Source organism: Saimiri boliviensis, chromosome 3, assembly GCF_048565385.1.
Source record: "Saimiri boliviensis isolate mSaiBol1 chromosome 3, mSaiBol1.pri, whole genome shotgun sequence".
Lineage (NCBI taxonomy): Eukaryota > Metazoa > Chordata > Mammalia > Primates > Cebidae > Saimiri > Saimiri boliviensis.
In genome coordinates this window covers 159338708-159356398 of record NC_133451.1, presented here as the reverse complement: position 1 = coordinate 159356398, position 17691 = coordinate 159338708, and the positions used below count along the sequence as shown (strand labels likewise).

The 17691-nt window shown below is 39.3% G+C and overlaps 1 protein-coding gene across 5 annotated transcripts in view; it reads right to left on the bottom strand.

Moving 5' to 3' along the window:
- SCLT1 (sodium channel and clathrin linker 1) overlaps positions 1-17607 on the bottom strand; it is a 213080-nt gene extending 195473 nt beyond the window's left edge. For all 5 annotated transcript variants that reach the window (XM_074396909.1, XM_074396912.1, XM_074396910.1 and 2 more), the window contains exons 1-2: positions 17070-17607; positions 1459-1526 (exon numbers count right to left, since the gene is read on the bottom strand). In XM_074396909.1, the coding sequence (XP_074253010.1) occupies positions 1459-1526; positions 17070-17103 (102 nt within the window). In that variant the 5' untranslated portion in view covers positions 17104-17607. The remainder of the gene's footprint in view (positions 1-1458; positions 1527-17069) is intronic.
- Between the last annotated feature and the right edge of the window lie 84 nt (positions 17608-17691).

Below are 17691 nucleotides of genomic sequence, written 5' to 3'. Positions count from 1 at the left end.
AAATCTAATATCCTTTTCACACTGAAAATACAATCATCCCTTCTTAACAGTCCCCCAAGTTTTAACTCTTTCTAGAACATAGCAAGAGTGACTTTTACTCTAGTTCCCAGTAAGTTCCACATCTCCATCTAGTTCCCAGTAAGTTCCACATCTCCATCTGAGACGTCCTCAGCCTAGACTTCACCGTCCATATCACTATCAGCATTTTGGTTATGACCATTCAACAAGTCTCTTGTACATTCCAAACTTTCCTTTATCTTCCTGTCTTTTCTGACCTCTCCAAACTGTTCCAACCTCTGCCCATTATGCAGTTCCAAAGTCACTTTCACATTTTCAGGTATCTATATAGCAACACCCACTCACTGGTACAAATTTTCTGTATCAGTCTATCCTCACACTGCTGTAAAGAAATATCTGAGACTGGGGAATTTATTAAAAAAAAGGGTTTTGTTGGCTCATAGTATCTTTATAGCAATGCCTACTCATTGGTATTGAAAATTTGGACTGGTATAAATTTTCTGTATCAGTCCATTCTCACACTGCTGTAAAGAAATATCTGAGACTGGACAATTTATAAAGAAAAAAGACTTAGTTGGCTCATGGTTCTGCAGGCTGTACAGGAAGCACGGCTGGGGAGGCCTCAGGAAATGTTCAATCATGGCAGAAGACGAAGGGGAAGCAGGAATGTCTTACATAGCCAGAGCAGGAGGAAGAGAGAGAGAATGGGGAGGTGCTACATATTTTAAACCACCAGCTCTCATGAGAACTAACTCACTAGCATGAGAATGGAAAGGGGAAATTTGCCCCCATGATCCAATCACCTTCCACTTGGCCCCTTCCTCCAACACTGGAGATTACAATTCAACATGAGATTTGGGCAGGGACATAAATCCAAACCATATTGTTCTAATTACAAAATTCATTTATGTAAAAGCAAAACACTCCTAATTGCTTCCATAGAAAGTCATCACAAATCTATGAGTCAGTCTTCCTTTTAATATTCTGTAATGCAAGGTCTGCCAATAATTTTATCTTTCTGGCTAAGCAACTTCTAAATACAATATTTAAATAAGAAAATATGACAACAAAGGAAAAAATATATTTAAAAAAAATCATATATTATTTACAATTTGCATTAGTTTATGCTTCTGTCACAATTTACGAAAATGCAGAGAATTAAAACACAGAACTAGATGTATTTTGAGAAATAATTTTAGAATGTTTCAAAACTTAAATGAATTCTTATTTTAGAACTCAGACATTTTATATATCATATATAATATATAGGCTCCAACTCTGGTTGGAGGAAAAGGGCAATTTCTATTGACAAAAGATTTATTTTCATGAAGCAAAAACAAGCTTTCCCATTACAAGAATCAAAGTTGTAAGCTAAGTTTCAAAGTGCAGTAGACAACTTCACATGAGAATATTCCCAAGTAGAATTTATAATTTACATACCTGTACAGATGAATATTTGGAAAAATTTCCCATTTGATGCCACCTAAAATCTTCATTTAGACTTTGATCTGAAACAAAGGGAAAAACAGATTTCAATTCTTTAAAACTAGAAATACAGTAACTATTTGATATATCCAATGCAAAACGTCTAGTCTCCACTGCTTCTCAAGATAAGATGAGCCATTAATTTTGATAACCATTTTAGAACTTGAAAATAAGCCCTTTTATATATCTAAGCCAACCAATTACTGCTAAGTGAAAAAAAGAACATCTACAAAGAACTACCTTTTCTGATATCATAAACATGAATTCCCAGCCTCTGTTGGCTTGCTCTCCAGGTTAATGGAAGTAAAATATATTCTCCACATCTTATTCCTGCTACTAAAATTGAGAAGCATTGGGAAGATAAGCTATAAGCCATATATTTTTAGATTTCTTAAAAGCAACTGAAACTCTTCCAAGACAAACCTCTACCTTGAGGAGAAATTGCAGGACAAAGAATCCAAATTAAACAGGAGTGGGTAAGAGACAATGGCGAAATAAGGCCCAGAATAAAGGCGAGAGGTCTCAGCAAAAACAAGGCCAGTCCAGGCCCATGCCTGTAATCCTAGCACTTTGGGAAGCCGAGGCGGGTGGATTGCTTGGGGTCAGGAGTTCAAGTCCAGCCTGGCCAACATGGCAAAACCCCATCTCTACTAAAAATACAAAAATTAGCCGAGTGTAGTGGCACATGCCTACAATTCCAGCTACTTGGGAGGCTGAGGCAAGAGAATCATTTGTACCCGGAAGGCAGAGGTTGTGGTGAGCCAAGACTGCACTATTGCACCCCAGCCTGGGTGACAGAGTGAGACTCTGAAAAAAAATAAAGAAATAACATCACCATATTTTTATTTACATCAAGAAGAGTAACATTCATAGGACATAGCACCCAACAAATTTGCAATTACACATTCTTTCCAATTCACACAGAACATTTAATGTTGATTATTTGCTGGTAAAAGAAAGTCTCAATAATTAAGGACTGAGGCCAAAGACAGTATGTTATCTGACAACAGCACAATCAAGAACCAAAAAAAAAAAGGAAAATTTTTTATACACCTGGAAGTTTAGAAATCACTTTTGGCCAGGTATGGTGGCTCATGCCTGTGATCTCACTGCTTTGGGCGGCCAAAGCAGGAGAATCACTTGAGCCTAGGAGTTTGAAGCTGCAGTGAGTTGTGATTGCATAGTACCCCACAGCCTGGGCAGTAAAGCAAGACTCTATCTCAAAAAGAAAAAAAAAAAATAAAATAAATAAACCACTATGAATAACCCACGGATCTCAGGAGGAATTATAAAATAATTTTAAAAATATTTTGAAGTGAACAATAGTGAAAATGCGATAGATACCTCAAAAACTTGCTTAAAATCTGTAGCTTTAATTGCATATACTAGAGAAAAAGGCTGAAGTTTCAAACACATTCCAAGAAGTTAGAAAAACATTAAATCCAAAGAAAGCCAACTGAAGGACATAAAGAAAGCCAACTGAAGGACATAAAGACAAAGATAAGGACATAAAGATAAGCCAACTGAAGGACATAAAGATAAGGACATAAAGATAAGGACATAAAGAAATGGAAAATAAACTCACATAAAATGATTAAAAATATGATCATCTCAAAAGTTATTTTTAAAAAGCATCTGATAAAATTCAAGATATATTCATGATAAACCCTTAGCAAAGTAAGACTAGAAGGGAACATTGTTATTATAAAGAATGCTTATGTAAAATACACAACAAACATCTTACTTATGGGTGAAAATGCTGAAAACTTTCCCTTGGAAATTAGGAGTCACATAAGGATAAATTCTTATGACATTTACTCAACACTCTATTCGAGGTCTAAGTTAATGCAATAAAGCAAGTAAAAGATCTAAAAGGTATAAAGGCTGAAAAGGATGAAAAAACTGTCATTATTCATAGTTATGAGTGTATACGTGATTAATCAAAAACTATCAAAGCTATATTCTTAAAATCAGTCAAGTTTAACAGAATTGTTGGATATAAGGTCAATAGTAAAAACTAATCTTTCTAGATACTGGCAACATCAAGTTAGAAAATAGTAAAATATGCTATTTATAATACCATAAAAAAAATCAATGCCTAGGAATAAATACAACAGAAGATGTTTAAGATCCCTACACAGAAAACTATGACACATTTCTCTGGAAAAAACAATTTTAAAATGTATATGAAACCAAAAAAGAGACTGAATAGCCAAAGCAATCCTAAGCAAAAAGAACATATCTAGAGGCATCATGCTGCCGAACTTTGAACTACATTACAGGCCTACAGTAACCCAAACAGCATGGTTCTGGTGGCAAAAAACAGACACATAGGCCAATGGAACATAATAGAGAACCCATAAAAAGGCCGCACACTTACAACTATCTGATCTTTGACAAATCTGACAAAAACAAGCAATGGGGAAAGGATTCCCTACTTTAAATGGTGCTCAGATAACTGGTAAGTCATGCGAAAGACTGGAACTGGAACTCTTGCTTACATAATATATAAACATTAACTCAAGACAGATTAAAGACTTAAATGTAAAACCCCAAACTATAAAAACCCCGGAAGACAACCTAGGTAACATCATCTGGACATAGGAGTGTGCAAAGTTTTCACGACAAAGATGCCAAAAGCAATTGCAACAAAAGCAAAAATTGACAAATGGAAGCTAATTAAAATAAGGAGCTTTGGCACAGCAAAGGAAGCTATCTACAGAGCGAAGAGACAAGCTGCAGAGTGGGAGAAAATTTTTGCAAACTATGCATCAGATAAAGGTCTAATATTCAGCATCTATAAGGAACTTACACAATTTTATAAGACCAAAAAATCCTGTTGAAAAGTGGGCAAAGCGGTGGACAGAGAGGATTCCTTCTACCACAGTGACTTTTGTAAAAGGAAGTTCTGGGGGATCAGGGGAAGATGGCCGACTAGGAACAGCTTAGGACTTCTGCTCCCAGTGAAAGTGCAGAGGATGAGTGGATGCCGCATTTCCAGACAGATTTTTATTGTCCACAGACCAGGAGATTCCCAGGCGGAGGAGCCCCACGGGTTGCCAGAGTGGCTGTTTCGGCTGGTGCGGCTGTTTTGGCCCGTGTGGCTGCTTTGCCTGTGCTCTGGCGTGGTGGTTCTCCATACAAAAGACACTGGTCCGGGTGCCCTCTTAGCTGGCGAATGGAGCCCTGAGACGGCAGAGTCGCCCATTCACCTGAAACAGTGAGCCAGGCCAGAAGATTCCTAGGCCAAAAAACCACCAGGAATCTCAGCCCTGCTGATTCAGCCGGCTCAGTGAGTCCCCGCACAGGAGATCCCGGCGCCTCTGCAACAGGCGACTGAAACACCTGGGAAAGATTTGACCCTTATTGTTCTGCAGCTGCTGCAATCCCCAGGCAAGCAAAGCCTGGAGTGGACCTCAGCAGTCCTACAGCAGAGGGGCCAGACTGTTAGAAGGAAAACTAAGAAAAAGAATTAACTTCAGCATCCACAAATTGGAAGTTCACTCAGAGACCCAATCTGAAAGTCAGTAACTACAAAGACAACAGGTGGATAAACCCACAAAGATGGGAAGAAAGCAGTGCAAAAAGGATGAAAACACCCGAAACCAGAACACGTTTCCTCCTAAAAGGGATCATAACTCCTCACCAGCAAGGGAACAAGGCTGGATGGAGAAGGAGTGTGATGATATGACAGAATCAGACTTCAGATGGTAGGTAATAAGAAACTAGAGTGAGCTAAAAGAACATGTTCTAACCCAATGCAAAGAAACTAAGAACCTTGAAAAAAGATTTGACAAAATGCTAACAAGAATGGACAACATAGAGAGGAGTGTAAGTGAATTGATGGAGCTGAAAAATACAACACGAGAACTTCGTGAAGCATGCACAAGTTTCAACTGCCGAATTGACCAAGCAGAAGAAAGGATATCAGAGGTCGAAGATAAACTCAATGAAATAAAATGAGAAGGCAAGAATAGAGAAAAAAGGGTAAAAAGGAATGAACAAAGCCTCCAAGAAATGTGGGACTATGTGAAAAGACCTAATCTATGTTTGATAGGTGTGCCTGAATGTGATGAAGAGAATGAATCCAAGCTGGAAAATACTCTTCAGGATATCATCCAGGAAAACTTCCCCAACCTAGCAAGACAGGCCAATATTCAAGTCCAGGAAATACAGAGACCACCACAAAGATATTCCTCAAGAAGAGCAACCCCAAGGCACATAATCGTCAGATTCACCAGGGTTGAAATGAAGGAGAAAATGCTAAGGGCAGCCAGAGAGACAGGTCGAGTTACACACAAAGGGAATCCCATCAGACTCACAGCAGAAACCCTACAAGCCAGAAGAGAGTGGGGGCCAATATTTAACATCCTTAAAGAAAAGAACTTTCAACCCAGAATCTCCTATCCAGCCAAACTAAGCTTCATAAGTGAAGGAAAAATAAAATCCTTTGCGAACAAGCAAGTACTCAGAGATTTCATCACCACCAGACCTGCTTTACAAGAGCTCCTGAAAGAGGCTCTACACATAGAAAGGAACAACCAGTACCAGCCACTCCAAAAACATACCAAATGGCAAAGAGCATCAACACAATCAAGAATCTGCATCAACTAACGAACAAAACAGCCAGCTAGCATCAAATGGCAGTATCAAATTCACAAATAACAATATCCTTAAATGTAAATGGACTAAATGCCCCAATCAAAAGACACAGACTGACAAATTGGATAGAAAGCCAAAACCCATCAGTGTGCTGTATACAGGAAACTCATCTAACATGCAAGGGTACACAAAGGCTCAAAATAAAGGGATGGAGGAAGATTTACCAAGCAAATGGAGAGCAAAAAAAAAAAAGCAGGAGTTGCAATTCTCATCTCTGATAAAATAGACTTTAAAATAACAAAGATCAAAAGAGACAAAGAAGGACATTACATAATGGTAAAAGGATCAATGCAACAAGAAGACCTAAGGATCCTAAATATATATGCACCCAATACAGGAGCACCCAGATACATAAGGCAAGTTCTTAATGACTTACAAAGAGACTTATTAAGACTCTCACACAATAACAGTGGGAGACTTTAACACCCCATTGTCAATATTAGACAGATCAACCAGACAGAAAATCAACGAGGATATCCAGGACCTGAACTCAGACCTGGAACAAGCAAACATAATAGATGTTTACAGAAATCTTCACCCCAAATCCACAGAATATACATTCTTCTCAGCACAACATCACACCTACTCTAAATTGACCACATAATTGGAAATAAATCACTCCTCAGCAAATGCAAAGGAACGGAAATCATAACAAACAGTCTCTCAGACCACAGAGCAATCGATTTAGAACTCAGAATGCAGAAACTAACTCAGAACAGCACAGCTTCATGGAAACTGAACAACTGGCTCTTGAATGTTGACTGGATAAACAATGTAATGAAGACAGAAATAAAGATGTTCTTCGAAACCAGCGAGAATGAAGACACAATATACCACAATCTCTGGGACACATTTAAGCAGTCTCTAGAGGAAAACATATAGCAATAAATGCCCACATAAGAAGCAAGGATAGATCTAAAATTGACACCCAATCATCAAAATTGAAAGAACTGGAGGAGCAAGATCAAAAAAACTCAAAACCTAGCAGAAGACAAGAAATAACTAAGATCAGAGCAGAACTAAAGGAGACAGAGACACAAAAAACCCTTCCATAAATCAATAAATCCAGGAGCTGGCTTTTGAAAAGGTCAACAAAATAGATAGACGACCAGTCAGATTAATAAAAAGGAAAAGAGAGAATAATCAAATAGATGCAATAAAAAATGATAAAGGGGATATCACCACAGATTCTGCAGAAATTCAAACCATCATCAGAGATTATTACAAACAACTCTATGCACATAAACTAGTAAACCTGGAAGAAAAAGATAAATTCCTGGACACTTGCTCCTCCCAAGCCTAAACGAGGAATAAGTTGAAACCCTGAAAAGACCAATAACAAGGTCTGAAGTTGAGGCAGCCTACCACCCAAAAAAAGCCCGGGTCCAGATGGGTTTACAGCTGAATTCTACCAGACATACAAAGAGGAGCTGGTACCATTCCTTCTAAAACTATTCCAAATAATCCAAAGAGAGGGAATCCTTCCCAAATCATTTTATGAGACCAACATCATCCTGATACCAAAACCCAGCAGAGACTCAACAAGAAAAGAAAACTTCAGGCCAATATCCATGATGAACATGGAGGCAAAAATCTGCAATAAAATACCGGCAAGCCGATTGCAACAGCACATCAAAAAGCTTATCCACCATGATCAAGTAGGATTCATCCCGGGGATACAAGGCTGATTTAACATATGCAAGTCTATAAACGTAATTCACCACGTAAACAGAACCAAAGACAAAAACCACATAATTATCTCAATTGATGCACAGAAGACCTTTGACAAAATTCAACAGTCCTTTATGCTAAAAACCCTCAATAAACTAGGTATTGATGGAATGTATCTCAAAACAATAAAAGCTGTTTACAACAAACCAACTGCTAATATCATACTGAATGGGCAAAAACTGGAAGCATTCCTTTAGAAATGTGGCACTAGACAAGGATGCCCTCTCTTACCACTCCTATTCAATATAGTACTAGAAGTTCTAACCAGAGTAATAATCAGGCAAGAAAAAGAAATAAAGGGTATTCAAATAGGAAAGCAGAAAGTCAAATTATCTCTATTTGCAGACAACATGATTGTATATCTAGAAGACCCCATCATCTCAACCCAAAATCTCCTGAAACTGATAAGCAACTTCAGCAAAGTCTCAGGATACAGAATCAATGTGCAAAAACCACAAGCATTCCTATACAACAGTAACAGACGTAAAGAGAGCCAAATCAAGAATGAGCTGCCATTTACAATTGCTGCAAAGAGAATAAAATACCTAGGAATATAACTAACAAGGAACGTAAAGGACCTATTCAAGGAGAACTAAAAGCCACTGCTCAGTGAAATAAGAGAGGACACAAACAGATAGATAATCATTCCAAGCTCAAAATTAGGAAGAATCAATATCGTGAAAATGGCCATACTGCCCAAAGTAATTTACAGATTCAACGCTATCCCCATCAGGCTACCAATGACTTTCTTCACAGAACTGGAAAAAAACACCTTAAACTTCATATGGAACCAAAAGAGAGGCCGCATAGCCAAGTCAATTCTAAGCAAAAAGAACAAAGTGGGTGGCATCACACTACTGGATTTCAAACTATACTACAAGGCTACAGTAATCAAAACAGCATGGTACTGTACCAAAACAGAGATATAGACCAATAGAACAGAACAAAGGCCTCAGAGGTGACACAACATATCTACAACCATCCAATCTTTGTCAAATATGACAAAAACAAGGAATGGGGAAAAAATTCCCTGTTTAATAAATGGTGTCGGGAAAACTGGCTAGCCATATGCAGAAAGCAGAAACTGGACCCCTTCCTGACACCTTACACTAAAATTAACTCCAGATGGATTAAAGACTTAAACATGAGACCTAACACCATACAAACCCTAGAAGAAAATCTAGGCAAACTCATTCAGGACATAGGCATAGGCAAGGACTTCATGACTAAAACACCAAAAGCATTGGCAACAAAAGCCAAAACAGGCAAATGGGACTTAATCAAACTCCACAGCTTCTGCAAGGCAAAAGAAACAGTCATTAGAGTGAATCGGCAACCAACAGAATGGGAAAAAAATTTGCAGTGTACCCATATGACAAAGGGCTGATATCCAGAATTTACAAGGAACTAAAACAGATTTACAAGAAAAAAACAAACAAGCCCATTCAAAAGTGGGCGAAGGATATGAACAGACACTTTACAAAAGAAGACATACATGAGGCCAACAAACATGAAAAAATGCTCATCATCACTGGTCATTAGAGAAATGCAAATCAAAACTACATTGAGATACCATGTCACGCCAGTTAGAATGGCGATCATTAAAAAATCTGGAGACAACAGATACTGGAGAGGATGTGGAGAAATAGGAACACTTTTACACTATTGGTGGGAGTGTAAATTAGTTCAACCATTGTGGAAGACAGTGTGGTGATTCCTCAAGGACCTAGAAATAGAAATTCCCTTTGACCCAGCAATCCCATTACTGGGTATATATCCAAAGGATTATAAATTGTTCTACTATAAGGACACATGCACACGAATGTTCATTGCAGCACTGTTCACAATAGCAAAGACCTGGAACCAACCCAAATGCCCATCAATAATAGACTGCACAGGGAAAATGTGGCACATATACACCATGGAATATTATGCATCCTTCAAAAACGATGAGTTCGTGTCCTTCGTAGGGACATGGATGAACCTGGAAACCATCATTCTCAGCAAACTGACACAAGAACAGAAAATCAAACACCACATGTTCTCATAGGTGGGTGTCGAACAATGAGAGCACACGGACACAGGGAGGGGAGCATCACACACTGGTGTCTGTTGGGGGGAAATGGGGTGGGACAGCGGGGGGTGGGGAGTTGAGGAGAGATAGCATGGGGAGAAATGCCAGATATAGGTGAAGGGGAGGAAGGCAGCAAATCACGCTGCCATGTGTGTACCTATGCAACAATCTTGCATGTTCTTCACATGTACCCCAAAACCTAAAATTCAATTAAAAAAAAGAGAGACAGGGCCGGGCGCGGTGGCTCAAGCCTGTAATCCCAGCACTTTGGGAGGCCGAGACGGGTGGATCACGAGGTCAAGAGATCTAGACCATCCTGGTCAACACGGTGAAACCCCGTCTCTACTAAAAATACAAAAATTAGCTGGGCATGGTGGCGCGTGCCTGTAATCCCAGCTACTCAGGAGGCTGAGGCAGGAGAATTGCCTGAACCCAGGAGGCGGAGGTTGCGGTGAGCCGAGATCGCGCCATTGCACTCCAGCCTGGGTAACAAGAGCGAAACTCTATCTCAAAAAAAAAAAAAAAAAAAAAAAGAGAGACAAAGAAGGACACTACATAATGGTAAAAGGATCAAATCAACAAAAAGAGCTTACTATCCTGAATATATATGCACCCAGATACATAAAGCAGGTTCTTAACAACCTAAAATGAGATTCAGACTCCCACACAATAATAGTGGGAGACTTCAATACTCCACTGTCAATATTAGACATATCATCGAGACAGAAAATTAACAAGGACATCCAGGACTTGAATGCAGAGCTGGACCAAGCAGACCTAATAGACATATACAGAACGCTCCACCCCAAATCCACAGAATATACATTTTTCTCAGCACCACAGTGCAGTTAAAAAAGTGACCACATCAATGGAAGCAAATCACCCCTCAGCAATGCAAAAGAATGGAAATCATAACAAACAGTCTATCAGACCACAGCGCAATCAGACTAGGACTCAGGATTAAGAAACATACTCAAACTGCACAAACACTTGGAAACTGAACAACTTGCTTCTGAGTGTTGACTGGATAAACAATGAAATGAAGGCAGAAATAAAGATGTTCTTCGAAACCAATCAGAATGAACACACAACTTACCAGAATATCCAGAAAACCTTCAAAGCAGTGTTGAGAGGGAAATTTATAGCAATAAATGCCAACGGGAGAAACAAGGAAGGATCTAAAATTGACACCCTATCATCAAAGTTGAAAGAGCTAGAGGGGGAAGATAAAAAAAAAAACAAAAACTCAAAAGCTAGCAGAAGTTAAGAAATAACTAAGAACAGGGCAGAACTGAAGGAGACAGAGACACAAAAAACCCTTCAAAAAAGTTAATAAATCCAGGAGCTGGCTTTTTGAAAACATCCAACAAAATAGACCGCTGGCCAGACTAATAAAAAAGAAAAGAGAGAAGAATCAAATAGATGCAATAAAAAATGATAAAGGGGACATCACCACTGATTCCACAGAAATACAAACTACCATTAGAGATCACTACAAACAGCTCTATGTACATAAACCAGTAAACCAGGAAGGAATGGATAAATTCCTAGACACTTGTACTCTATCAAGTCTAAACCAGGAGGAAGTTGAAACCCTGAACAGACCAATACCAAGGGCTGAAGTTGAGGCAGGAATCAATAGCCTACCAACCAAAAAAAGTCCAGGTCCAGACAGGTTCACAGCTGAATTCTACCAGACATACAAAGAGGAGCTGGTTCCATTCCTTCTAAAACTGTATCAAACAATACAAAAGCAGGAAATCCTCCCTAACTCATTTATGAGACCAACATCATCCTGATACCAAAACCAGGCAGAGACTCAACTAAAAAAGAAAACTTCAGGCCAATATCCATGATGAACATCAATGCAAAAATCTTCAGTAAAATATTGGCAAACTGACTGCAACAGCACATCAAAAAGCTTATCCATCATGATCAAGTAAGCTTCATCCCGGGGATGCAAGGCTGGTTCAACATACGCAAATCCATAAACGTAATCCATCACATAAACGGAACCAAAGACAAAACCACAAGATTATCTCAATAGATGCAGAGAGGGCCTTCGACAAAATTCAACAGCCCTTCATGCTAAAATTTCTCAATAAACTAGGTATTGACGGAACGAATCATAAAATGATAAGTCATTAATGACAAACCTACAGCCAATATCATATTGAATGGGCAAAAGCTGGAAGAATTCTCTTTGAAATCAGGCACTAGACAAGGATGCCCTCTCTCATCACTCCTATTCAATATAGTATTGGAACTTCTAGCCAGAGCAATCGGGCAAGAAAAATAAATAAAAGGTATTCAAATAGGAAAGGAGGAAGTCAAACACTCTCTATTTGCAGATGACATGACTGTATATGCAGAAGACTCCTTCGTCTCAGCCCAAAATCTTCTCAAACTGATAAGCAACTTCAGCAAAGTCTCAGGATACAAAATCAATGTGCAGAAATCACAAGCATTCCTATATACCAATAACAGAGAGCTAAATCAAGAGCAAACTCCCATTCACAATTGCTACAAAGAGAAGAGAGTAAAATACCTAGGAATACAACTAACAAAGGATGTAAAGGACCTCTTCAGGGAGAACTACAAACCACTGCTCAATGAAATAAGAGAGGACACAGATGGAAAAACATTCCATGCTCATGGTTAGGAAGAATTAATATCGTGAAAATGGCCATACTGCCCAAAGTAATCTATAGATTCAACACTATCCCCATCAAGCTACCAAGGACCTTCTTCACAGAACTGGAAAAAAAGCACTTTAAATTTCATATGGAATCACAAGAGAGCCTGCAGAGCCAAGACAATCCTAAGCAAAAAGAGCCAAGCTGGAGACATCACACTGCCAGACTTCAAACTACACTACAAGGCTACAGTAATCAAAACAGCATGCTACTGGTACCAAAACAGAGACACAGACCAACGGAACAGGACTGAGGCCCCAGAAGCAACATCACACATCTACCGTAACCATCTGATCTTGGACAAACCTGACAAAAAACAATGGGGAAAGGACCCCATGTTTAATAAATGGTGTTGGGAAAACTGGCTAGCCATATGCAGAAAGCAGAAACTGGACCCCTTCCTGTCACCTTACACTAAAATTAACTCCAGATGGATTAAAGATTCAAATATAAAATCTAACACTATGAAAACCTTAGAAGAAAACGTAGGCAAAACCATCCAGGACATAGACATAGGCAAGGACTTCATGACTAAAACACAAAAGCAATGGCAACAAAAGCCAAGATAGACAAATGGGATCTAATTGAAATTCAGAGCTTCTGTAAAGCAAAAGAAACCATCATTAGAATGAACTGGCAACAAACAGAATGGCAAAAAATTTTTTGCAATTTACCCATCTGACAAAGGGCTAACATCCAGAATCTACAAAGAATTAAAACAGGTATACAAGAAAAAAAGAAACAAACCCATTCAAAAGTGGGCAAAGGATATCAACAGACACTTTTCAACAGAAGACATATATGAGGCCAAGAAACATATGAAAAAATGCTCATCATCACTGGTCATTACAGAAATGCAAATCAAAACCACATTGAGATACCATCTCACAGCAGTTAGAACGGCGATCATTAATAAATCTGGAGACAACAGATGCTGGAGAGAATGTGGAGAAATAGCAACACTCCTACACAGTTGGTGGGAGTGTAAATTAGTTCAACCATTGTGGAAGACAGTATGGCAATTTCTCAAGGATCTAGAAATAGAAATTCCATTTGACCCAGCAATTCCATTACTGGGTATATACCCAAAGAACTACAAATCATTCTCTTATAAAGACACATTCACACATATGTTCATTGCAGCCCTATGTACAATGGCAAAGACCTGGAACCAACCCAAACGCCCATCATTGATTGACTGGACAAAGAAAATATCTTACACAGACACCATGGAATACTACGTAGGCATAAAAAACACTGAGTTCGAGAAATCTGTAGGGACTTGGATGAATCTGGAAGCCATCATTCTCAGCAAACTGACACAAGAACAGAAAACCAAACACCGCATGTTCTCACTCATAGGTGGGTGTTGAACAATGAGAACACGTGGACTCAGGGAGAGGAGCATCATACCCTGGGGGCAGTTTGGGGGGGATAGGGAAGGGACAGTAAGGGTTGGGGAGGGTAGGGAGGGATAACATGGGAGAAATGCTGGATATAGTATACACCTAAAATAAAATAAAAATTTTAAAAATACCATTTATAGTAGTATCAAAAACTTCAATACACAGGCATAAATCTGACAAAAGATGTACAAACCTAAATATTAAAAACTACAAAGTATAGTTGAGAAAATTTAAAGAAGAGATATATCAATGATGTAAATAGGAATCAATTTTATTTAAAACTTACTATAAATCTGAAATAAGGCAGTGGGGTATTCGTGTCCAGAAGGACAAATAAATCAGTGGAAAAGAATAGAGTTCATAAATAGATGTATACATATATAACAACTGCAAGGGAGCAAAGGTAATTCAATGGAAAAAGGGTAGTTTTTCCAATTGGAGATCTAACGCAAAAAAAGTGACCTGGATCCTTACCTCATCATCTGGTATAAAATTTAACTCTATGAACCACAGATCTAAATGTAAAACCTAAAACTATAAAACTCCTAAAAGAAAACACAGAAGAAATCTTTACAGTCTTGGGTTAGGCATGATTTCTTATATGACACCAATAGCACAATTCATAAAAGAACAAACTGATGAATTAAAATCAAAATTAAAAATGTTTGCTCAGTGAAAAACACTGTTAAGAGAATGAAAAGAAAAAAATGAGTCCATCACCATTCTGCCAATGAGTCTCACTAATACCTCACTGCAAGGATGAACTCTTTCTTCCTTAGAAATCTTTCCCAGAGGTGGAAGAACAGTGCACAGCAATATGTTATAAGCTTACTCCAGTAGTAGCCTGGTTAAGTGTGGAGCTGCCTGTCATTATATGTAAAGCTGAAACAGTAATTATCAGAGACAATGTCATGTGGGGCTGCCAGTTGAGAATTACCAAAACAAATGGTCTTGAGTTAGGCTCCACAATCAAGATCAATAGAAATCAATGCAGGAAAAGTCAGAGGCAGGTGGAAAGAAGACAAGCCATCTATCTTTATCTGGGCTGGTACTTAGGCGGGTCAGTTAGAGGAATAATCCATCACCTTCTACTGGCAAGCAAAATCCTGTTAAAGAAAAAAGGAGAGGGACACAGACACTCAACTCTCATTCTTATTTCTTTAGGTAAACTGTACCATTCCAGGCTCCAATTTCCTGAATAAAACCAGTTATTTCAAGCCTTTGAACCATTCCATTTTCTGCTTCGTCTGCTTAAGATTTCCTTCTTGCACTCCTCTTGTCTTCTGTGGAACTATTAAATACCACTCCTTTTCCAAAAAATATTACTATGCTTTAACTGTCTTGTTTCCCCCTGGTATTTGGATCTCAATTTTATCTAAGAATTCTGGCTGGATCATTCTTATAAAATTCACTTTCTGACTGCCTCAAGTACTCTCCTCACTCTAGCGAAACTCCTCACCAACCAATTCCTGTCCTATACCACTCTGATGGTGGCCAGTTAGCTGTTCTTATGGGATGGGGATATTCCCACTGCAAACCTAAGAAATCATGCTAACGTTACTCTGTCATTACAGTGCCATTAATTAGTTTAGATAACATATAACATGCACTTAATATGTGCCAGACACTATGTTAAATGCTTTATTTTCATCACCTCATTTAAGTCTCACAACTTCAAGGGGATTTTTATGTTCTTACATTCATTTTACAAATGAGAAAACTGAGGTGCAAAAAAGCTAGGAAACTTACTAAAGGTCACAGACCTGGAAAGAGGTAGGCTGTGAGCCCAGACAGACTACATTCAGTGACTGAGTTCTTAACCACTGGTCTATAACGCTATCAAAAAGGAACTTACCTTTTTCCTAACTTCCCTGTTGCTCAAGCAAAAACTAAGCTGCCCTCTACCTCTTTCTCTCAAATTCCCTGATCTCCAATCTTCCTGTGCCCAACTTAGTTTAACTCTTACCTGAATGATGACAGTAGCCACCTAATTGCACTCTGCCGTAAGGCATATTCCTCCCAAAAATCAGACTGGACCTTCTAAATTACAATTTGATCATGTCACTCTCAATTGAATTCCTATCACCTATGCAGTGGTCCAAACTCCTTAGCACAGGGAAGACAGGGCCCTTCACCATCCAGTCCCTTTCTACTCCTTCAGCTGCACTTGTCATTTCCCTATATAAATATTCCAATTCAATTTACATCAATATTCCATTCAAACCAGCCTTATTAAAAGCTTTTAACAAAGCATATTCTTAATCCCCCCAGTGGCGCAAATACTGTTCTATTTGGGATGCCTAGAGTTTTTATATTGTAAATTCATATTGGTACTGCACATTTCAGCCCATGAGCAACTTCTTTGATCATAATTTAATAATAATTGTCTAATAGTTTATATTAATCACAATGTATCAGATACTATTCTAAATCCTTTACATATTTTAATATTCATTTAATGATTCCAACAACCCTATGAGACTGTGGCAAAAGAGCTAGCAGTTGCTGTCACTTCAGTATATGTTGGAATTAATACGTTTCCCTCCCCAAATTAAATTCTTGGAGGTACAAATTGTCCTGTTCATCTTTGCAGCAGCTGTTCTTGTATAGTGTATGGTACATAATAGAAACAGGAGTTCAATAAACATCTTTCTAACAAATGGCCAGAGAGCTGTGTCCCTAGGTTTTAAATGCACACTTGGAAACTCTCGCTGGCCATTAGCCTCCTAGTCTTCAGAGCACGAGAGAAGCACAATAAACTTGTTTAGTGTCTAGTAGAGTTCTGCGTAAGCTACAAGTTCTACTACACGGTTCTGCTTAAATATACACACATCCTCACGTATACCATCAAGTTTTATTTTTCCGGCAACTAGCTTCTTTAAATCTTTACATATTTAAATGGAGCCAACCAGCATTCAAAAAATATTTGTCAGTCAACGACGACGATATTAAACATTATATATGAATATGAAGTTTAAAAAAAAAAAAGGAGCTTACTTTGCTCTTTCAGAGAGTCGATTTCTGTGGCCATTTCGATACAATTTTAGTTTGGAGCTTTCACCACCTCTACGTTCCTCTGAAAGGCACAGAGCTCGCCGTGCGGGAAAACAAAACTAAGCCAGCGCTCGGCTGGTTGTCAGGCGCTCCAGCGGTGCAATCTGCATCCTACTCACGCGGCATCTACAGCCCCGCCACGCTTCCTTCCCCCGCGTACCCGACGAGTCCCTGGCCCGGGCGAGACACAGAAGACAGCCAGGGACGCGCCACTGAATTCCGTTCCACATTCAACCGAATCCCACCCTGGTGGGAGGAGGAAGCGGTCGATACAGGCGTCCCGCGGGTCACTCGGGGTCCTGTCGCGCCACCTAGGAGAGGGCCGAGGGGGCTGGAGGGCAGCCTGCGAGCGGCGTTCTACGCGAAGCGGAGGGGGTTGGAGGGGACAACGCCACGACGGCTGGGAAGCCCCAGGCCATCAGCGGAAGTCCACTCGGCCCGCCCTGCGACTTTGAAACCGGTGCCCCGGACCACTCCTTGGAGACGGTGACGCCGTCTGCGTCATCACGCGAGCGTCAGCGCTTACGCTGTCGCGCTTCCTCGAGTCCAAGCACGCTATTGGCTG